Source organism: Lonchura striata, chromosome 16 (assembly GCF_046129695.1).
Source record: "Lonchura striata isolate bLonStr1 chromosome 16, bLonStr1.mat, whole genome shotgun sequence".
NCBI classification, from domain to species: Eukaryota; Metazoa; Chordata; class Aves; order Passeriformes; family Estrildidae; genus Lonchura; species Lonchura striata.
Genome location: NC_134618.1, coordinates 9,639,503 through 9,663,322, shown reverse-complemented (window position 1 = coordinate 9,663,322; position 23,820 = coordinate 9,639,503). Strand labels below are relative to the sequence as shown.

The following is a 23,820-nucleotide window of genomic DNA, read 5'->3' as shown; positions in this document are numbered from 1 at the left end:
AAAAGTCCAGTCTGGTGTTTCCAGAAGAGGGTGCAGCTCGAGGCTTGAATCTGCAAAATGCAGGATACTCTTGGGTCATGTTAATGTTATTAATAAATTAACCTGAAACTCCTTGCCTGTGAATTTAGAATCCTGGCATGACTCTGCTTTGCTTGAGAGCTGGCCAGAGCAAGCTGGTGCTTGGGAATTTACTCCAGGACATGAAGTGTCTGAGCCTTGTCCCCCCAGAGTCTCCCAGCTGCAGGTTCAGCCCTTCCCCATCCAGGTGGGATTCACAGTTGGTGCCTCAGCTGTGCCCTTGCTCAGAGCCCTGCAGTCAGGGCAGGGAGCAGCCAAAAGGCTGATTTGACACCAGAATAGCCACAATCATCTTTCCTGGAACAATGAAAAATTGCCATCCATATATGGTTTTAACTTTAATACAACCTCAGGATCTCATTTTTTTAAATCATTCAGAGACAGTGAAGATTTGCAGCTGTTTTTGTTTGTGAAGCCTCAGATTACCAACAGCCTCTGATTTTTAGAAAATAGGCTACAGATTCTTTAGCAACAGATGAGGAGATGCTAAGTTTCAAAATCCCCATTGTTAAGGCAATTAAATACCTTGTTCCTGTTGCACTTGGTTTACTGTGCAGCTAATGGCAAACTGTTTTGCCCTGGGTCTTGTGTCATTGTGTGAATTAAGCATGTTCTAGACTATAAGTAATAATTACAGTAAGAGGCCTTAGGCATGGCAGATGCAGGGATGTGGTGGTGGTGTTTGCAGCAGATGGAGAGGCACAGCCTTTCCTGCCAGTGTGACACTGCCAGGGTGACTCTCTGCTGAACTGGGATTCCTGTGCCTTACAGAGCAGATTCTCACAGAAGTCTACAAGGCAAACAAAACACTTGAGCACCTGGTAGCCTGATTTCCAACTCCCCCCTCAGCCTTTCCTTTAAAGTAGTGGCCAATGACGCATTTGGAGATAATTAAACCAAAAGTTGAGGGTTTTTTGTTTTAATATGCCATGACTACTAGCAGCTGGATTAGGAATAAGATAGTACAAAAGCAGCAAACTTCTTAAACAAGCTATAAATAAAACCAGGCTTCAAATTTGAAAGCAGGATTTTTTTTTTCTTTTTCCCCTCCACAGATCTTTTCTTTGTGCCAAGACTAAAATATTAGCACTGTGTTCCCTCCTCTGTTTAAACAGACCTCGTTGCATCTAAGTGCCAAAAAAGTGGAATTCCTGAACAGCAGGTGAAAAGAAAACACAAGATCAAATGCAGTTCTGGCTGCCAAGAGAACTTGCAGCACGGCTTGAGGGTGCATGAAAAGTCATGCAGCTCCTGGTGCTGTCAAAGACTTCTGGAAGGTCATCAAGGAGTTTTTTTCAAGCATCCTACATCAAAAAGCTGCACAGGGAGACAAATCTGAACTACATCATGGGGATGGTGCTAAAGACACAAATCATCCACTTTTAGGAGAATTTAACTTTTCCCCTATCACATCTATGGAAGCAGCTCTAAGAAATCAGTGCTCTGTGTGGAGACCAGGGTATGGAAATAAATGTAAGTGCTCACACTGGGTGAACATTAGGCAATGGCTGGTTTGGGTCCATAACCCAGCAGGGAGCTGTGGAAGAAATGTGTCTTTCTGAGCTCATCCTTGCACTTAAGGCAGAGGACACATATTTAGCTGCTCTTAGAACCAGGCAGCCCTTGCATTAATTCGTATTTCTGCACCCAGCTGGACATCTGTGAGTCCATGACAGAGTCTTTCTCTTTGGCTGATGCACCCTTTGGAGACGCAGGGAAGAAACTGCTCCAGCCCTTCTCATGGTTAATGGCCTTCAGGAAACAGACTTCAGCTGAGCTCCTTGTTGATCCCTTTGCCTACCATTCCTTGTCATCACTGGAAAAGGCAGAGAGGCTCTGGCCCAAAAGCAGACATCTGGGTTTGAAAACAAGAATTTGGACATTTCTCTGGGTCCCACTGTGCCAGGAGTGCTGAGAGCCCTGCAAAGTTCATCCACCTTCCACCCCTGCACTGGGGGCAGCACCCAGCTGAGGATGCAGCACTGCCTGTGAGAAATGACAGATCCCCAAAAGGCACTCGTGAATGCTTCCCCCAAATGGCTATGGCTGAGAAATGACTGACCAGGCAGCAGCACTGGGATCACAGGCTGGAAGCGCTCAGGCCCATTTTCCCTCCTAAAAATCACCAAGGAGCAAATTTCTTTCAAATAAGACACACAAGGGTGGGATTGAAAATAATACAAAGTGCACGTGCTCCTAAAGACAGCCTTTTTTTATTTTAAAACTCTGCATCTGAAAACACCATATGACAGAAAGCATTATATACACTGCAGTGTTTTTGGTATAATACAGTATTTCATACATCCATTTCTTTTTCTGCAAAAAAATTTGCTTTGTCGGACAAACAACCAAACTCCCATTGACAAAGAATACAGCTAAGGCACATTGTTTCTGCTAAATGAAAGACAAAAGGGTGCAAAAACGGGTAGTGCAATAATTGCTGAAAATCACATTCTACTACAAGGAAAGCATTCTGACTTTGAACTTTGAGTACTGGTCAATTTAAGACATTTCAATATCTCATAAAATACTCCTTTAAATAAATAGCAAAATATCTACATCTTTCAGTGTGTTCCATTTGAATTTCCAATTTTTTTTAAACTTTTTTTTTCTCCTGTATATACATGGTTTTCTTTTTTCTTATTCAATAGATTACAAAATATTTCTGTACAATTTTATGCATATTATGATCTATAACAAAATAGTTATTTCTTAAAACTATATTACCACCAGTCTTTGAAAATGACAGAATAGGAATAACTTATTATGGACTATGTTAGGCAATAGAAAAATCCAATCAAACCAAAACAGAACCAAAAGGACAAAGTCAGAAAAATAATTTCATTACCTTGATATTGATGAAATTAAATGTTTTAGTTTCACAAATTTTGTTTTATATGTAAACCCTTTTCAGTTGCCTTTGGGTTGTATCCACATATGAATACCAACATAGGACAGGATTTGGGATTCCTAAAAGCACTGCAGCCTGCCGGGAATATTGGTGCTACTCACTGAAACACAACAATTCTCATGGAGGAAAGCATTAAAGAAACCCAATATATACGAGCCTTAGCAGAAGTCATTGCTTTCTGCTGACTTTGACAACCTTTGAAAGAAGCTCCAAAAGCCAGATTTTCACAAATGCATTTATGAAAAAACAACCACGTTCTACATGAACTGTTAGATTCCCAACCAACACACAAAATCTGGCCCTATGTGGTCACGTTCTTCAGATTTTAAGACCATACTATTAAGAAGATATTTCTTCTCCCAGCTACCAGTACAAATTTGTGAGGAATGCTACTACACCATGTTAAAATGTGTGAAATTACTCTACAATTTGTCTTGTGCATCTGAGAGCAGTCTGTCCTGTTGTAGCCTGAAGATAAATTAGAAGTTACTAAGTTTGTACTTTGTATGTAATTAAACCAAGTTCCTTATCTACAGTGACTTGCAAGAGACAGAGCTCATAATTTCCTAAGGTTTATATGAATGTCTGAGACTTCCTTTTGCCCAAAGGGAAGGTCATTTTCTTTCCTTAAAGACTGCATTTGTAAGCAATTTCCATTGTATTTGTGAAGTGTAAGCTGACAGCAACACAACTGAGCTGTAATAGAAATCTCAAGGTGCCTTTTATTCATTCCACAACAAACAGAGAAAGTGAGCAAGACACAGACAACACTGAAGTTCCTAACACAGTTTAAGGCCACATTTAGAAAGGATGGAAGTAAGGCTTTCTTTAAGGGGCAACACACTGGATGCCACAGTGGGAACAGACACCGAGTGATCCAAAGCTGACAGGATTCATCCACAGAAAAGCTGAAACAACACCCTAGTTTTGGCCAGCAGGTCTGTGCCTTTTTTTGGATCTAAGCAGGAAAATAAAATGAAATGCCATAGACATCCTCCTCTGGAATATTCCCAGCAAACTGAAGGTGCTCCCCTAGCAGAAGTGCTATTGTCTCAGTCAAGGGTGTTAATTACAACAGAACCAAAGACAAGCCGAGTCATTACAATATACAAATGCAGCGCCATGAACCGCGCCTAGAATTGTCACTCTGGTATCAGAGGCACCTGTACAGTATCTTGCTGTTTATTTGGCAAGGTTACAAGTAATACTTCTAGGTTGTAACAAAGTAGAAAGAGAATTTGCATAGATTGTACATTCAGTTCAAGGAGATTTCTGGTACCTTTTTTGTTGTTCTCAGGTAAACGTGTTTGCAGACACAGTGAGGTAGCAGCTGTGGTAGCACCCATGAGCAAAAGAAGGTAACCAAGGCAGAAGCAAAGAGCAGAGCAATCAACACACTACTGTTAGTAAGAAGGAACGGAATCAACGTGGTACCTGCAGTGTCACATCATGAGGGTAACTGCTCCCAACGCCACACGTAGCTGAGACACCCTAATGCTGCCCTGCTCCTGGTAACACAGGCTGTAAGCCTCAATTTTAAATGCCCTCAGCCTGATTATTCTTTCCCTTACTGTGATGGTGGTGGTGAAGGTTTTGAAGGTCAATCTCTTCTACAATACACCTTTGTAGGGAATTACAAATCAGAGTGTTTGCTTATCTTTGAAGATTCTGCAGGAAAATGTGCAGTCCTACAAATTCTTCCTTGCTGTCCTTAACCCTAATTCATATTTCTTTGGCTCCTCTGTGCCTGACTGTAGCAGCAGCTGCCCTCATGGCTCAGCAGCAGGTATTCCTGCTCTCAGGAACTCCTCCTGGGCCTCTGGAAGGGCAGTCTCTGTCCTCTCTAACACTGCATCACTCCCCACCCTCTGTGTCAGCATCATCCCTAGAGCTGCCTTGGCAGAAGCCTGAGGGTTTGGTTTGCAAAGGCTTTTTCACATTATGTTTTCAATTGTCATTTAATATGGGTTTAAGTCCTACTCATCCTCAAGACTACACTGGAGGTCTTGAATGGTAGAAATAAAGACACATATGGATCATTATCTTTTCACAACTGGACTGAAGCAAAGGCCAGTGAGAAAGGTTGCCAACCATGTCCCACCAGGTCTGTCTTATTCTTTTACTGAAGTATCAAATAACCAAGTCTCCTCTCACATGTATCAGATTCCCATGCCTGAAAATCAGGACAAGGTAACTGCTGGCTTTCACCAACTCCTTCCTGTGTGCAAGTGAACTGACTGAAGGCTGCTCTGAAAAGCAAACTTTCAGAAAGCAGCTGGCTTTCTGAAGAAGCCATGGGGATTTAGCTCACTCCAGTATAAAACTTCCTGCACTATGGAAAGTACTGGAGTTGGCCAAGGTTTCATGTGGCCAACTCCCAAAGCTTTGGGAGCTGAGAAGACAACAAGGAAAACAAGTGTCAGCCAGGGGCAAGATGGCAATTCTCTGATGGCTGTGATGAAAGAGAACTAGAGAAATCAACAGAAAGCTGGGCCACAAGAAACATCTGGATCTTGTTTATCTGGATCTTGTCTATCTTGTTTATCAAAGCTCAGATCTCAGGGCATCAATGGTTTTTAGCCTTGCTGTGCAGAAGGAGCCCACTTTGTTCAAAGGTTTGTTGCAATGCAATTGTGTCAAACTTTAGCAAAGTTTCAGCATCTTGTCTACCCTTTCTCTCTCCCTTAGGTCAGGTTTACACTATCCCCCTTCTGATTCACTGACTTCACTACTGTGCTCACTATAATCGTGGCTAAAAGTGGTGGAGGCTTCATTAGGATGGCAATTAGTGCTGCAGGAGATGGAGGGCAAATGAATGCACATTAGTTGGTACTTTTGAAGGTGCTGCAGGATCACTGTTAATACACCATTAAACAACTGTACAGGCATTGTGCACTGAAGCCAGTACCCAAAAAGTCAATTTGTAACACACAAATGCACATTCCTGTATCTCAAGGCTTAGCAATAATGAAGGCGTAACAACAGAGATACAGGGGGACTTTCTTGTATAACACTTGCTATCATGAAGGAATTGTTAAAATTCTCTGCTTGCTGAGAGCACAAAAAATGAAGACATAATTTCAATTCTAAAAAAAAAAAAACCCCTGAATATCAGAAAATGAAAATGCAAATATTGCTACTCAATGTCCAAATGTCATCAAAGAAAGAATTGGACAAATGTGAAAATAAACTGTCATTTGAGCTATTTCGTTTAGCCTTGGGGTTTAACATTACCATATAAACAGGTTTGCATAATGCTGAGACTGACTTTGGACATAATTCATTAAATCACATACGCAGATGTTCTGCATTTTGCCACATTCCCTTTCTGTGTAATACAGATTGATCACAGGAGTGTTACATGGCTGTCATGCAGAATGGGCAGGGAATTTAAACAAGCAAAGCATTACACACAGAGGATAAATGTGTGCATATGGAAATATAAACCCCTCCCATTGAACAGAATTTTGATCAAACCAGGCTTCCAGCTGGGATCCTGTTCAGCAAGGACTGGCCAGTGTGACTGGAAAAGAGCACCTGCACATTCAGGTGAAGATGCACAACTCTTGTGTTTTGCACCAGCTGTGGGTCCCTGCTCCAAATTCTCCTTTTCACAAAATGTAAGATCTGTGAAGTTATTCTCTTCTGACCATCGACAATGCTCATCCCAAGCTCCCAGCGCTGCCATTTCAAACCAGAGAAGCCACTAAGGACTAGGTTGGGCTTAACAGCATCACCTTGGAGCCAGCTCTGATCCCTGATGCAGAGTCTGGCTTTTTATGTTTTTTACTCACAATGACTGACTTTGTAACTCAGACACTGAATCTCATATGTATCTTTTGGATCCATGTCTGCATGATAACAGCTATAGTAGAGGCGGCTGTTTAGGTCCAAAACTTGACACTGCCCCCAGAAGATGTTCCAAACATGGCAGTTTATCTTTTGATGACTTTAAACAGACAGCATTTACCCCTAGAATACTGTCATACACTTTATTTATGCTGGATTTGACTCTGAAATCCTTATTTAACACTAGCACTCTGGAAGTTTTTCCTGAGAAAGGACTGCAGGATCAACCCCTTCAGCTCCACATTCTGTATTTTAACAGCAGCACTGGGATTTCCAGCTTGCTACAAAACTTAAATGCTTCTTGCCTTTCAGAAAATAATCTCATATAAATTTTCTTTGAGATATTTTAAACCTATCATATAATGCAAATGGATATATCAGCAACCATCTGTTTTCTTTTGCTTTTTTGTACTAAAACAAAATAATTTGCACCTTATTCTTCAAATGATAAAAGTGGCAGTTTTTTTCCTAACCGCAGAAGATATGGTTGTTGTCACTTTTTGCTTGGTCTAGTTAATGTAAACTTACCAAAAAAGCACTTAAAAGCATTCCTGCTTAAGAATAAAAAACAAGTATCAGATTTAAAAACGAAGTTATCTGCATGCGCGTGCGTGGGTGCACCCTTCACATGTGCTTATGTGCAAGACAGACTGAAGATTTTGTGGCTACCTCAGTAGTCTTACTGAGAACAAGCACTGCCTGGGCTTGTTGATGAATTTTATTTTGTGCCTTAAATGTGACCTTCATTTAATCTGCAGGGCTTGGACCGTGCAGTCGCCATTGCATCAGTGTGACTAAAGCCCTGGATTTCACAGTGAGGATTGGAGGTCCCCAGAAAATATGAACTTCACAAAGGAATGTTACATTAAAAACAAGCACTGTTAAAAACCCCTACTGAATAAGTAATGAACTGTGATTCTATTACATAAACCTGTTGGCAACCCTGGTTTCACACAAGCTTGCCTCTAGAGCTGGTTGAAAAGCTGGAACATTATCTTAACTGGAATATTCCAATCAGCTCTCATTGCTACAAACTTTCCTAAAGCTACTACTCATGACTGACAAAATCAAGACAAAAAAAGAAAGGGAGGTGTGAGGGGAGGAAGGCCTTTTCTTAATAAAGGCAGCTTCAGTTAGTAAAATAACATAATCTTCAAGCTGCAAAAGCAGCACCTACTAATTAGTCATTGACTAAAACATAAATAATAAATACCTAAATTGTTCCTTCTATGCATCCATTTTTGTGCCAGGTAAACATTTCAATGCTCTGCCTTAATGCCAGCACAGCTGACACCACAATTTCAAGTCCAAAGCAAACTGAAGTAGCTTTAAACCAATATGACAGAGATACTACAAGCCACGGGGATCTGTGTGGTACAGTCCTACTGCAAGTGTTGTTTAAAAGGGAATTCAACCTTCCTGTGAGACGTGATTATGGAATGATCTAAGGGTCTGTTTCCCTCCTGATGTGGACACTTCAGTCTCAGCAGAAAGTTATCCATGCACACAGCAGGCTGAACAGATACCTTCCTTTATGACAGCAACAGGACTTCTTTCCTAATTAACCCAATGGCTTTTGATGGTCTTTTTTGGTTCTGTTGCTAACGAGAGATTAACACAGCAACAGCAACAAAGTGCATGTTTTTGCTAATGTAAAATACATTAGTTGGAGATGAATTTGTATATAAAAGCTGTATTCTAAAAAGTTCTTGGAATGTAAATTAATTTTTCTGTAATGTATTAAATGCAGGTTGAAATTATGCAAAAACATGACTATTTAAAACAGGATGCAGCGTGCTAGGAATTCTGAAGACAGGCAAGAGTAGATTGTTGACAGAATAAAGTAAAAACACGGAGAAACATGGCATTGTTCTCCTTCCCCTGGCTTTGGGAAGCAACCCACATCCTGCACAGCCTTCCAGGTGCCCTGGCAAAGCCTGGAAGGATCCTTCTTTAGGAAGAGATGGAGATCCGAGACCAAGGAAGGGAATTAGTGTTAAGATTTACTAGCCACTACTCAAATTAGGGAAGAAACCTGTTGTTGCTGATTTAGGTCCCAATTTTACGTTTTACTGGTTTACAGGTCCACTGCCTGAGAAAACACTCAGCTCAGCTCATGAGCAAAGGGTGTGAGCAGATACATCACAACCCACTCCAGCCTACACATACACACCTGCTCTACTGGCAGCCTGTGAAATACTCAGGTACTGGTGGCTTCCAAAAATACCTGCAGATTTGAAAGGGCTGAAATTCAAAAAACTTCTTTGTTCTTTAATAAATACTCTTAGTACACTGACCCTGAACCCGACTGCATGAGACATAAAAGACTACTATAGCAAAACACTGGTTTCATTTAGAGTTTATCATTAAATTTGTCTGCAAAAAAATCTCTGAAAGGAATCTGAAAGTTTCTGCTTTTGCTCGTTCTCTCTAACAAGAGTAACAGACATCAGCTGTGTCCAGAATTACTTTGTGTTATTAAAAACCCAAGTGAGGCTGTACCATAATTACTTCACATTCTCTGAGGTCATGTGGCCATACAGACCTCAGCCTGCAAGAACCAGCCTCCCCAGGAAGTGTAAGTGGAATTTTGATGTGATTTATTCATTGTAGCAAAAGAACGAAAGCCTATGAAACAGCAGAGGCACGGACAAATTTATTTAAAAAAAAAACCCTTTAGCAGCTGCTCCTTCACTGCCCTCCCCATGGCGTGGTGCCACTGTTTCCAAGCCCACACGTGGCGGGTGCAGGTGTGGAATGGCCGGGTCCCCACGGGACAGCACAGCCCATGGGATGAGGCAAGCTGCTCCCAACAGAGCCGATGGAGAGGGCAGTGCCAAAGGCCTTGTCAGAACTTCAGAACTTTTTTTTTTTCTTGTTTTGGTTTTGTTTTCTTAAAATGAATTCTATTACAATAAGTAACAAAAAAAATGTAACTTTCCCTTAGGTTTCTGAAACCCGGTGTGAGATTCACAGAGAAGCAAGGTTCAATTCCCTTTTAAAACCCTGTGCCGGGGCAGAGCGCAGCGGGTGCTACCTCAGGCGGCCGTCGGGTTTGACGGGGCCCAGCTCGGACTTGGGGTCGGGGCTGAGGGAGCTCCAGGCTGTCTGGGCACAGCCCTGCAGGACGGGGCAGGCCGTGGGGCCCACGCTGCAGACGTCCACGGCCGACCAGACGCTGCTGACCAGAGAGTCCACCCAGGCGTCCAGGCGGGCGCCCACCAGCCCCGCGTTGCGCTTGGCCTGGTCGGCGCGGGCGGCGCTGACCGGGATGTTCAGCACCGGGTTCAGGCCCTGGAAGCTCTGCTCCATGTAGGCGTTCTTTGGAGGCCCGCTGTGGAGCTTGATGGCTTCCTCTGGAAAGAAGCAAAGCCCAAAGTTAGCGCATTGAAAAAGCCACCGCTAAGGATCAGTGCAGTAAACAAAAAGAGTGAGGTTTAGGGGTGAGCTGTGGCCCGTTTTTCACACGTTGCATCCCAGGGGTTGTGCTCAGCTTTGGCACTCTTCGTGCTCAGTACTATGGATTCTGCTCAATGTGATTCTCATCCTGCAAGTGCAGCATTAGCAGGCAAAGCTCTGACCCTGAAAACAGAGCCACCCTTATTATCAACACGTACAACCAGCATCCCCAGAACTGCAGGACATCCAGGACTGCCTGCACCTCAAAATGAGGAAGCAGTTCAAGGACACCTGGTGCAAGAAGTCTGCCAACCCCTGTCAGACATCCAAGTGTTATTATTGATTTGTCTAGAAGAAAGAGCCAAGATCTCAGCCCGTTTTGTTGTGGGTTTTTTTTTCCCCTATACAGATGAACCTTGCCCTGCTGCGGAAAAGCCACAACATTTGTTAGCTCTATCTGCCTACAAAACACCGGTGGTGCCATTTATGGCACTAAAAGGACAACACCATGGTCTTGCACAAACCAGACCATAATGAAACACATGCAGCCTCAGCACGATTCCTGGAAGTGCTCCAGTCTCACTGGGAAAGTAGTCCACCAGGAGACTTATGTTTTCAAGCTCCTGTGCTGAACAGTAGATCACAACCATTCCCTAATGACACTGCATTGTGGTTGCTTTCCTTACCTATCTTAGCAAAATAGAGTACAATACCCCAGATTTGCAATATTGCAGTAAAAATCAGTATCAGGCTGTGACAATCCTTTCAGAGACCTAAACTGGACACTGTGGGTCAGGCTGCCCCTGTCAAAGGTTGGCTGACTCTGAGAATCTGAGTGCACCAAGCTGCTGGTTATAAAATCAGGATGAGACCCTTGAAAAATGTTCACCGAGTGCCTGTTGGGAACAAATTTCCAACCCTTTCTTTTTGCTCTCAGCTGCCTTCCCCAGCATCCTCACTCTGGCAGCACAGAGGATATGTTTAGCTCTGCCAACAGACACACTGTCTAGAACAGAAAATGGGCCCATTCAGGCTGCTCCAGGCGAGGAAAGCCACTGCGCTCCGTGAGCGTCAGAGGCCAGGAATTGCATATTCACAGCTACAATTCCTTCCACATGTCCTTGCTGCTTGCACTGCAGCCTTACACTGAGTCCTTTCTTCCATGCAGAGGACAGCATCTCAGGTGCTGGAAATAAATCCATGTATTTATTTAGAGGGGAAAAGAGTATAATCGAAGCTTTGCTGTTACATTTGAAAGTCTTTAATGTCAAATACTGTGCAAGTCTGTTACTTCAAATCCCCAGTTAAAGTGGTTCAGCACAAGCCCATCACCATTATACACCATTTAACTGTTTCTGCATTTATCTAAATCTCTTTCTATTTTACATGGTAGATACCCACAATAATCTGTAGTCAAAATGAGTTCAATCTGTGCACATGTGTCAGGAATGTGCTCTGCCAGAGCACTGCAGTTTAAGAAATAGAACAAGTACACATGATTAAATTTCCTCCTTTGGAAGCAATTAAATATGGAAGACTGTTTGTCAACATATTAGTTAAACAGGAACATTCTGAGTAAAAATTCCCAAATAAATAAGAGTTGGCATTACTAGCAGGATCATCTGATTGAAACAGGCAATTCAGCGAGCTTGTTGAATCCAAGCCTGTTGCGCATGTGTTTGATGCACAGAACAAGAGAGATCTTTATTCAGACGAGAAACAGAGTGAAATGGAACTTGCTGTTTTCTCTGGCTCAGCCTTGTACATGTCCCAGGCCCCAGGACTTGGTGGATTATCAGGACTGGACAGGATGAAACCTGCAGAAACTGCAGGACTCAGTGCTGGGCAAAGCAGCAGAGGGTGTGTTAAGGCTACCACTGCCCACAGTGAAAGTGCTGCTGCAGTCAAGACACACGGAGAGCCCTGACCTGGTATGGTGGGGACTGCCTGCCCCACAGCAGAACAGCACCCCAAGTTATGTGTCAGCAGGTCCTCGAAAGGAAAAGCTGGGTAACAGCAACCTGAGTGCAGAGTCACACGTAGCCATCAACAGGAACTGGGACTGGACCCAGAACCCCCTCCTGGAGCCTCCAAGTCTTGGTCAGACAGCTCACAGCAGAAAGCAGGGAGGATGCTGCTCACCCGAGCAATGGCACATGGGCTGTTCCTCTTTGCATTAAAGGACAAATGACAGAGAACCATGACTCCATAATTCACTGAGCTGGTACAGAAGAGAGACAGTGAGGCTCCCAAGCCCTGATAAGCTGGAAAAAAGGAGGCTGGAGCTACTGGGTGTGCTCTTGAAGCACTGACACTTTAGTCAAGTGTCATGAGGAAGAGCTCATGAAAAAATAATGAAGAATGTAAGGCTTGCCTCTAAATGTTTAGATATTTAAATCTGTATAGTTAGCACAATCAACTCAAAATTAGCTGAATTGCAGGCATTAAGCCAGAGTTTTTCTACTGACCCTTTGACTTTAGGAGGATGCGTATTAATGCAAAATATATTCCTCTGACTTGAAAATATAAATTAAAAAAAACTTTGTTATTTGCGACCCTTATTTTTATTTTCTCTTCACTCACACGTGAGGACACACTTCTCAACTGGCTCTTCTTGGTCTAAGTTTTTTGTATCAAACACACAGCCTGTAGCCAGCCATACAGGCTGGGCTTTCAGCATTTTTGTGTGGGTTTGTTCATCATTTTGCAGAAAAAGCAAATTAGTTTAGACAGGGAGTGGGCTAAGGAATGAAAAATATGGTTACCTTGGTACACATTAAGGCACTAGACCTGTGGGTTTTTTAAAGCAACATGAACGTACAGCTTTATTTCTTTACTTGAATTGTGTTAAAACCCTCTGGCAAAGAGGTAATTTTTTATTGACATTTTGTTTGTTTTCTCTTGCAGCAAACAAGACAGTGCTGCATTTGCTCATTGTGGAGCTAATCGACTCCTTGTCAGCTGGATCTGAACTAAATTTCAAAGCAAATCCCTGTCTTCAGGGTTTTTCTCGGAATGATGATTCCAGGGCATCTCTGCTCTTCTGCAGTCCTGCGCCTGCCTGCTGCTATTACTGCGTTTATCAAGAACATGTCATGTTACCTCTGGTTAATTTAAAGAAATCACAGCAGTTCTGACACAAGTTGCCACCCACTTTATAATCCCTATAGATGCAATTAGAATTGATTGAGCCACTGCAAACAACCAAGGGCAAAACAAAGGTTTCCCAGTATCTGCTAATTGAGATGATCTATAAATATAGATTAGGTCAAAAGGCCTGAGGTGCCTGAGTGCATTGCCCATGTCTGCTAATGCTGCCAGCCCTTGAAAGGGGGCACAGGGACCAGGCACTGGTATTTCAGCAGCCCCATGCCCAGGACGTGCCATCAAGCTGGAAACAGAGTGGGAAAGGTCTCTCTTAAAGCAAAAAAGGAGGTTGCTCTTTCTCACTTCTCTCCTTGCTTGAAGGAGGACAGGCTTTTAATGTCTTCATTTATTTACAATCCAGGGTTTACTATCATCTTGAGGTTTTGGGGCTTTTTCTGGCCCAGAAGTGAACCTGCTACTGGCTCACAATAACCTATTTAGCTTTTAATGGAACAGGTACTATCCATTAAACGGATGACAACTCATTATCGGCACTCCAGCTGGGAGAGGCTGGGGAAACTTTGCTGTGAATATAAACTCAAATTTAAAAATGAAATTGCTTTGGTTTTTTTTCTTCCCTTCACTGTGACCCTGGGAGTCGATCACACTTGGCCTTTAAAGAGCAGGGAAGGGGGGAAATTGGGATGATGGGGATGCAGAGACAACCTCTACTGAATTTGTTGTTTTCTGAGGATTTGAAGTCTGCTGGGTAGCTTGTATTATAGTCTGTGAGCTGCTGGCTAGGTGCTCTGAATGATACCTGTTGTTTGCTTCTGCCTCTGCAGTCCCTTCACAGGGGAGCTGGACATCTGGCCTTGAGTCTCCAAGTACTCAAATTCCTTAAGCTGCCAGCAGAAGTCCCCCATTTTTGTGTGATCTGCCAGTGATCTTACATGGTTCTGCTCCCTGTTTTGTCTTCTCCACATCCCATTCCCTCTTTGTCTTGGCACAACTATTCCTAGAGCATCCTGCTGGTCCTTGGCAGCTCTCCTGTGTCTTGACAAGCATGGAGTACTTGGCTTTGACACACTCAACCATACGGTGAGAACCTCACAACTGTTGTTTAGAAGAATAAATTGGAATCTGTCTGTGCAGGAGGTAGAGGGAAGAAGACTCTGATTTGACTCTGGAGAAGGTGAATCTGTTTTCTCCAAATTATTTATCACAAATGTACTTAATGTCCTTTTCTTTTCTTTTTTACTTTCTCCAACCAGGCAAATACTTGCAGGCACTCCTGAGCCAGAATATCTGCTGAAGGCAGAGCTGATCAGTGACACAACTCAATGCACAGAACATAGACACAGATTTGGATGACTGGAGGGGAAAAAGGACCAGGAAGGAATAAGTAACATTAAATTATAGACTCTCCACTGAAATACCTTAGGGAGCCATATTTGCAGTGGAAATACACCAAAGAGTATCCTCAGTAATTCCATGTAAGATCTGATCTCTCACAGATTCAGGTTTTGAAAAGGTCAATGAATCTGTGTTTTTAAAACAATTTGCATTCTATCAGCTACTCACATCTGGACACAGCATCAAAGAAAACACTCACTTTTGATTTCCCTTTATGGCTTTACTTGCATGCAAATAATTTAGGCCAGAATTAATAAATAACTGGAAATAAAAAAACTGAATAAACAAGTGGCATATGCTGTTTTTATAAACTGCTAAACAGAACATCTTTGCTGGCAGCTGTCCCATGATTATTTTTTTATTTTGAATGCAATTATGAATTCTGAGAGTCATGATACAGGAATGAACGTGTTTTACTTTGATTATTCAAAAGAAGAGCCAGTGGCTCCCTTCATGATGCTGGGAAACCAAAACAACTTTTCCTTGTTGTGCTCTGGGCTGAAGTGATGTGTAGATAAGCAATTATTTAGGAAATACAGGGATTGTTGTCATGCCCATGTTCTCAGAATACAAGATGTTAGTGGCTGCTGCCAGTTTTCTGCAAGTGCTTTTTAGAATGGCAAAAGCAAATTGCACACAGCATCATGGAGAGATTTTTATGCCTGTAACTTTGTGGACCCCACTTTCTATATATGGAGTGGATAAGACAAAGGGGGAAGAACCATTATTGAGGAAACTACATGTAAAGTGCTACAAAATGTATTAGTCCAGGGCAATCTTTCTGACAAGAGTTGGTTTTTTTATCAGGGCAGGAAAGGACAGGGTAGGGGTTGGTGGTGGTGGTGGTGAGGGAGGATGGTTGGAAAAAGGAAAATTTTAAAGGAATCCCTAATAAAACATATTCCCCTCTTCTACTGACACCTCCTAGCTAAGTCTGATGTATTTTAGTTTTGTTTTCAATGTTAAGACAAAAAAATAATATTATGCCTTCATTTCAGAAGATTTTTGGCAGGTTTTGCATTGTTTACAGTAACAGAAATCATTCTTTTAGAAGTTCTAATCCTTCTGTCATACTCTCATTATGCCTTTCTTTGGTAGAAAAAATATATTTAAAGAATAAAGTGGTGACAAACTGACAAAAAGCTGGAAATCAAAGGTAAGTCATGATTGCCTACACAGAGCACAATAGTGTCACTTAGACAGAAAGCCTTAAAAAAATCCAAAAACAACAACAGGAATTTGCATTGTAAATACAATTTTAACTACATTGCAGTGTCACTACATACCCCTGCAGTTATCTTTCTTCTCTACTTCCATGCCTCAGTCATCCACAGATTACACATCACATCATCAGAAGCAAATCACTCCTGACAATATTGTTCCCAAGCTTTATATTTCATTCCTGTAGTAGATTCTAGTTACCACAAGAATAAACAGGCTTCTAACAAAAAATGTGAGCCCAGTGTATCAATGGGCAATAGAGGGTAGCTACACAATTTCAGTGGAATTATTCCTGATTCAGAGTTTGAACCAAAGGGAGTTTTGCCTTTACACCATAAAGTGTGGGCTTATTTTTGAAGTCTGACACATATTTACCTGTCCATGGGGCTTTCACATTGTAGGGAAAATCAGCAAGGTTGCTGGCTACATGCCACCTTTTCCATCCAATTTATGCCTTAAATGTTAAATTACCAAATAACATGGAATTCATTAATTTCCAGCAGACAAGTCAATAGCAGCTGTATTCAGCAGCAAGCTGCCTCAAACTTTGGAAATGTATCCCTTCTTCACATGGTGTCTGTTCACAATTTATCATTGCCTATTAGCTATTAACAGCAGTGGGTTGGAGGTGGTTTAGTTTCTGCTTAAGAAATGATGCCACCAAATGTTAGCAGCAGAAATCAGTAAGTTCACTCTTGTGCTGGAAATGTGTGGAATCAAACTCCTGTTGAGTGAGATAAGGGCTGCATTAGCTCTCAGCAGTTGGCTGCTGGTGTTTGCATTACAGAAGCAGCACGTTTTGCTGGAAGGTAAATGCCTGACTCAGTTTATTTGCTGCCTTGTCAGGAAAAAGAACTTCTGAAAACTTAATAGGATCATTCATGTATCTAGGAAATTTAAGATGTCTAAAGTTATGAATATTAATACTGGGCAGATGGAAGCACTTGAGCACTTTAAGAAGAATGGTAAAGATATTCAGAGCAACAAGCTTGTTTTGATCTTACTGAATAAAAAATCAGGTGTGGCTGTAAAATGTTCCCTCTTCTCCAGTGCAGTGTGCTGGGCACTGGCTGCAGACCCAAGCATTTGGATGATGCCTTTGCCATGCAAACATGGGAGCCTGCAGAGCCTGGCAGCCCCAGAATGGCCTCTGGGTTTAGATGGCTCAGGGCTGCTGTGGCAAGGAAGAAAAGTTTCTTTCTAAAAACTGTCAGTGTGGGTCTGGTCTCAGAACTGTGTTTGTAGATATTTCTGTAACACAGCTGCTTGGCAAGTACAGAGCAGGTTTTGGCAGGTATCAGGCAGAAGTGAATGTCTGGACCTGACAATATGTCAGGTGAGCTCTGGCCTAGGGTAATTTTGTCTAATCCAGCATTTTGTATATTAATGCTTTTATTGTTAAACACAAAGACTTTGTCAAGAAAATAGTTTGAACACATGTAAGTCTCTAAGAGGAAACATGAATGAAAAGCAGCACCAGAGGTCACCTCTCCAGAGGTCAATTTTTCTTTGCATTTCTAAATGATGGTTTTTATGATAGCTGTTAGATTATTGAGAGTCTGAAGTTCTTTGGATTCTGACCTGTGCATAATTTAAAGATACAAATAGTCTTTTGTTCAAAGTGGCTGTGTTTTACAGACTGGAAACAGACATTTCCACTTGTCTTAGTGAAAGAGTTTCTTCTAACTTAGTATCTATAAAACCCCTTTCTTTAATCCTTTTCCAATACTGCTACTTCATTTTAACAGCAACATTTACAGTGACTACAAACAAAATATCTACATTATTCCTGTAGTAAATAAAAAAACTTACCTTGTTTGATGGGCTGCTGATTTGAGAAGGTGAGAGGAGTAATGAGGAATTTGGTTTCAGCTACCTGTACCCAGTGGTGCAGAATTTTTATTGTCCAGACACCAGGTCGCAGGGGCAAATTCAGAGGTGGTTTGTAGTGAGTAAACTCGGCACTGGATTCAATAAGAATATCATATGTTGCTGCAATTACATTAATGGGATCCACCCAAATGACAGTCACAGTGACATTGGGGCCTTTCCCCCACTTCTGCATCCCAACTGGCTCATCTGTTGGCCCAAGGAGTCCTCCAAAATTCCGGAAAAGCCTTTCCTTGGCGTCCCACTCGGTGCCAATCTGAAATGAAAGAACACAGTGCTGGTAGCATCATCTCTGTAAGCACCTGAGACCTTTATGGCAAATAAGGGCTCTCAAGAGACACAAGTCATATCTCTCTAATCACATGAATTATACACACACATAAAAGCAACATGAACTAAGATCATAATGTGCACACAAATTGTGAGACAAGTAAGAAGGCTTGCTTTTTTGCTCCCTTTCTGATTGATAAAAAGGTTTTCTTTTTCTTAGAGTGACACAACAGGTGATAGCAGCTCTCTCTTTCCTCCACAGAAGAAGCCAACAAGAGACCAAGCTAGTGGCTGGACACAGAAAAAAAAAAAGTGATCCATCCTCTCCTGGGTCATGAAAACGTATTACACACTTGAGACATGGACCCTGCAGTAGAGACGTGCCCAGCTGCTGCTGGACCAGCGGAGACACTTCAGCTGCTGACTTTAGAACAAGTCAAATCGGGTCCTTTACTACAATCCACCCATGAGATGCTTTCTCCTTGTACTCCCTTCTTGCCCCATGTGGGAATTTATTTCTTGTAACCTATTATTGTCATAATAGTGACATTGTTTTTCATTTCTTCACTAACAGTAAACCAGTTAATTCACAATCTAATGTAAATACTTAATTGACTTTTCTTTTCCTAGCAGCTTTCATGTTCCAGTGCCCTTTACATGAATTTGAATGGTTCACCCATAACAAACTTCCAAGCTGTTGGCACTAACACTTGTGCACTGCTGAAAACAGCACCTCTGACCAGCCAGCTTGGAAATTGAGCAATTGTCTTCCTTAGGCCAATGGGAAGACTTCAGTATCCCAGCACTAAAGCCAGCAGGTGTTTATGAGGCTGAGCACCCAAGAGCTGATTTCTTCCCTGTATAGAAAGTCTCTCTGGGTGACCTCTGGAGACCCCTCACATACAGGCAGGATCCCCACTTTCAAGTTTGTGGATATTTCAGATTTTCCCCACACAGAGCTGTCCTTGTCCCTAGGCTTCACCTTACAAGGGCATGGTCAGAGCCTGCTTTCCTAAAAGCATAAGAAATAATTGCAGCTCGTTTGCTTCAGAGATTTTTCTTCTAGATTTTATTTCACTTCGTGAGAATAAGCGACTCCAATATAATGCCTAAATCCCCCCAAATCCCCAAAACATAATGATTACCTGATGCCCATTACCTGTACTGGAAACTGTCCAGTCTCCAGTCTCTTCTAAATAAATCCCTGTGGTTGGCAGACAAATTACAGGAGGACTGCAAGCAAAATGCTACAAGGTCAGTAGAATAAAACCCTACCATCCTAACTCTGTCTGTCATCACACAAATTCCTCCTACCGGGCTGTGACACTGCAGACTATGAGACAAAATGAGCCTTCCCCTACTCTGCAATCAACACAGCATTTCTGGTATTTCAGAGGTATTTCACCCAGCACAGCAGCTAATCAAACCAGACAGCATAGCCCAGATATCAGACCCAAGCATCGAATGCCTCGAGGAGCTGTCAGTGTGTGCTCTCCTGACAAGACTGACTGAATATGTATGGAAATAAGCTGAGAAAGAAAATTTCCTGACCAGACCTTATTATCTACTCTGCCAACCTTCACTGAGGTGCAGCCATATCACACCTACCAGTGCTCAAGGGATCTGGAAAGAATAAAGTCACAACATGTGAAATAAACCTACACCCTCCTGGGCAAAGAAAAGTCTGTAAGGAAGCTCTTCCCACTACATTCAATATTTCTTACTGAAGAGCTCATTGCAGAAAACTTATTTCATCCTCAAAAATTAAACATTCACTCCTGACATCCAACTATTTTCCCTCTCTTTAGTTTCTCATCCTTGAGAAAATAAATCAGAATGTTACAGTCTCCTTGCTCCAACCTCCAGGTGACACTGCTTCACACCAGGCTGCACAAAAGATGTTGAGATGTGCTCACAGGAACAAAGGTTTATCAGACTGCTCTGTGGAAGAGCTAAGACTGCTTTTGGGGAAAAATTGTAACACAATTGTTGTCTGGTTGTTAAGCTTTGTGCAGGCATGGCTTTGGGTTCCCTAAAGCAAGCAGAAGTTACAGCCAAAGGGAAGAGGGGAGGGAAGGAGAGGCACCCCCAGGTCCTGGTGTGCCCCAGGGCTCACACCAAGGCTCCACAGGCCCCTCGGGGAGGGAAAGGCAGGGAGCTGCACACTGTGTTCATGGGATCTGCCTTTATGTCTGATTTCCAGCTGGGGACATACTTTCCCATGCTGTACAGCATGCAGTACCAGCTGCTTTTAGAAGCACAGTATTTTATAGGGAATTTTACTTAAAGCACTGGTTAGAGGTTTATAACCCTTGAACTTTACACAGCTGAGTTCCCAGTACTGAGATGTCTGATTTTACAGGGCAAGAGATACTACAGCCCTATAATAAGTTTCACAGCTCTTTAAAACATTGTGAGTAGGCTTTCACTTTCAAACAGAATACACCAAGTATGGGATTGAATCAAGCAGTTATGAATATCTAATAAATTATGGAGGGATGTGGCACAGAAACTGACATTTTCCACATTATTATTTTAATCACCTTTATTTTGAGCTTCAAGAACAAGCACTGTATACAGGGTATGTTTGGAAGCTGGAAATCTCTCATTAGCTCAAAATTTCTGTTTCTATCTCTGTTCGAACCCAGATAAAATTTTTCCAAGATAAATTATACCCTGATTATGGGTTCGTGTCTCATTGCTCACCACAAACAGGACCATTAGGTTCACACAATGCACACTAATTGCCTGCCACCTAGTTTATTTTATTCTCTGTGATGAATCACAAGTCTTAACAAGACCAGAAACAGCATTTAACTGATAGAGGGTGAGCTGAGACTTTTAGTTCTGTGCAGCAAATCAATCCCCTGCCCTGCACGGAGAAGCTGCCTGAACCCAGGCTGGCAGGACACACAGTGTGTGCATTGTGCACCAGCCAATTTTAGGAGGTGTGGGAGCTCCATGCTTGGAAATCATCTCTCTTGGATTTCCTGTAAGTTTATTTTATTTGCCTCAGCCTGCAGGAGCCATGTGCCATCGAAATGCTGTCATGAGCTCCCCCCAGGCTTCCCACTTGTCTTTCCAGGGTGTGGGGTGAGATCTGCTCCTGGGGAAGTGAAGTCTGAGAGCAGCAGAGGGCAGGAGGCAGGGCTGGAGAGATCCCATAATCTCTGCTGCAATCTCAGTTGTGCACCAGGGTCACAAATTCACTCGGGAGCACATTCAGTGCAGCATATTTGTGTGCTCTTCCTGCTGGCCCCCGTGCTGTGAGCTGGGAGAGAGGAGAAAGTTCCCAGATAAAATAGCCCCATTCAGTTTTAAATTCCTGACAGATCATGGGGTGAAAGTTGTTGAAGAACAAGCAGTTCTATGTCCCAGTAAGCATAAATCTTGATTTTATTTTCTGTGAACACTGATGCTTCCAACTTAGCTAAACTGCTAAGTTTGTTTTCCACATGCTGGACCTTGACAAAGCAGTGGCATTTTAATAAGCAGTAGCAGATCAGAGCTTTCCAGCCACACTGATGCTGAAGAAGTTAACACTGGATTTATAACAGGGTAACTGAGACAATTATTTGACTCAGAGGCAGAGATCCCTGCAGGCCAAGGGAAAGCAGAAAGTAAAAAAAAAACAAAAAAACCCCACCAAAACAATTAAAAAATTATATTATTTACTCTGTACCTCCAAGTCTTTTAAAATATGAATCATCTACGAAAAGAGAACAATTAAAGACGTTAGGTGAGGAAAATAAAATGAAAACAAGTAAGCAGCCACCAAGACTCTTTTTGTTGAGTTTCAAACAGAAGAAAATGTTTCCTCATGCTCAAAAAAGCTCACCAGTGATTAAATTCTTAAAAGTACTAAATAAACAGAAGAAATACTCCTACAAATCACAAGAATTGGAGCTTGTATGAACGTTTATCACTGCATGAAATGGCAGGCCTACCACCCGACACATTGATAAATGAAACACACTTTCCATCCATCTCTTTAATGGCACATTAGTGTCATGGATTTGCCATGCACACCAAAACACTGAATCCCACCTAGGCATATCTTAATTGCCCAAGAAGATGGTAATTTATGGACTTAGCCATAATGACTGGAACACATTTCTTCAATCAATTTTATACCTTAATTGAAATTTGCGGCTTAACAAGAAAAATCATGAAATTAACTGCTCAGACAGTTGTATCTTTAAAACAGAACACAGATGTCAGGTCCTATTAGTGGTCAACTTTCCTGATATATTTTAGGTAGATTTTTTTGTACTTTATGACAGACACTGGAACAAATTTCTACAAAAATAACAGGATTTGTGGGAAATCTCAACCACTGCTGTGATAATTTTCTCTTTTGTGTTACAACATCAATATTCTGCTCACATGTGGTATCAGTACCTGACTAACACTAATTTTGAGAGGCTTTTTCAGTGTACTCTCGAGAGACACATTTAAACATGCCACCACTTACATCAGGAATTGCAGAAAAATGGAATTTTTCCCAGGAGCCTTTCACAGCACTTGCAACAGACACAGTGGCAAAACTTTTAAGTTAATTTTAAATTACTGCGCCCCTCTGACAATAACAAAAGGCTTTCATTTTTTTTAAAACAGAAGGGAGTGAGGACACTTAGATTAATGTAAGAAATTAGTGTTGACCACAGATCTGAACAGCCAATGGTATCTCCTTCTATGATGAGGATGTACACTAAGCTAGAAAGCCACTCTCACCTCAAATTTATATGGAAATACAGTTTCCAAAGGTTGCTGATTCACTCTTCACTCTTGTGATGCCACAGGTGTGCATGGGTGGCTACCAACACTCACCTCTGAGAACTGCAACCTCCCAAAATCACTCGGTGGACTTGCAATCTTGAAGACTTTCTTGGGCATCACCCACGTTTCCAAAGTTTCCAGTTTGCTGACAGCCAGATTGGTTGCGTGGTGCCTGATCAGGAAGCCTTGGAAACGGTCAGCAAGGAAGTAAAGGTGGATGGAAACTGGATGGCCCATGGGGTAGTATCTGTAAAACAGCACATGCTCATCATTATGTATAGAGAATGAAATCTCCATTTACTTGGAGCTAGTGGCTTAAGAAACAATCATTTCAACTAGAAAATCCACCAATGTACATTAAGAGATTTCAAATGTGTTCATGACTCATTATCAAATATTCTTAGACTATTCCAATTATCCCATAACCTAAAAATATGCTACTAAGAACACAGGCTCATTAATTCCATATCCACAGCTCAAAGCTCTTTAGGAGGTCCTTCTGTGTGCCAGACAGCTCCTGTCCCTCACCACCTCTCCTGGTACAAAGTGGCACCCAGAGACACCCAGAGATTGTCAGGGTGCAGCACTGTTTGTTCAGACAGACTGTAGATAAAGGATGCTCTAGGATTGTGCTCGAGCTGCCTTTCCTGCCCCGGCAGGGTCAGTGCCTGTCTGCACAGGACAGCAGGGAGTGCTGTGTGACCAGGCACTGACCTCTGGGTCCCCTCCATTCCCAAACCCCTTCCCCAGGAGCAGGGTGGCACTGCAGTAAAGGACACCAGGATCCCATCCCCATTTTAGGTCTCTGTATTTTAAAGAAGAAACTTCACATTCTTTAAAGACTTGAGATTACTTTTGCTGTGAGATTTTACTCATAATAAAAAAAAAAAAAAAAACAACCAAAAAGCCTGCTTTGAAAA

General features: G+C 42.1%; 1 protein-coding gene across 2 annotated transcripts in view; it reads right to left on the bottom strand.

The window, feature by feature from the left end:
- Positions 1–2,272: 2,272 nt before the first annotated feature.
- XYLT1 (xylosyltransferase 1) overlaps positions 2,273–23,820 on the bottom strand; it is a 176,835-nt gene continuing 155,287 nt past the window's right edge. For both annotated transcript variants that reach the window (XM_021539810.3, XM_021539812.3), the window contains 3 exons: positions 22,952–23,147; positions 17,774–18,107; positions 2,273–10,194 (listed from right to left, as the gene is read on the bottom strand). In XM_021539810.3, the coding sequence (XP_021395485.2) occupies positions 9,872–10,194; positions 17,774–18,107; positions 22,952–23,147 (853 nt within the window). In that variant the 3' untranslated portion in view covers positions 2,273–9,871. The remainder of the gene's footprint in view (positions 10,195–17,773; positions 18,108–22,951; positions 23,148–23,820) is intronic.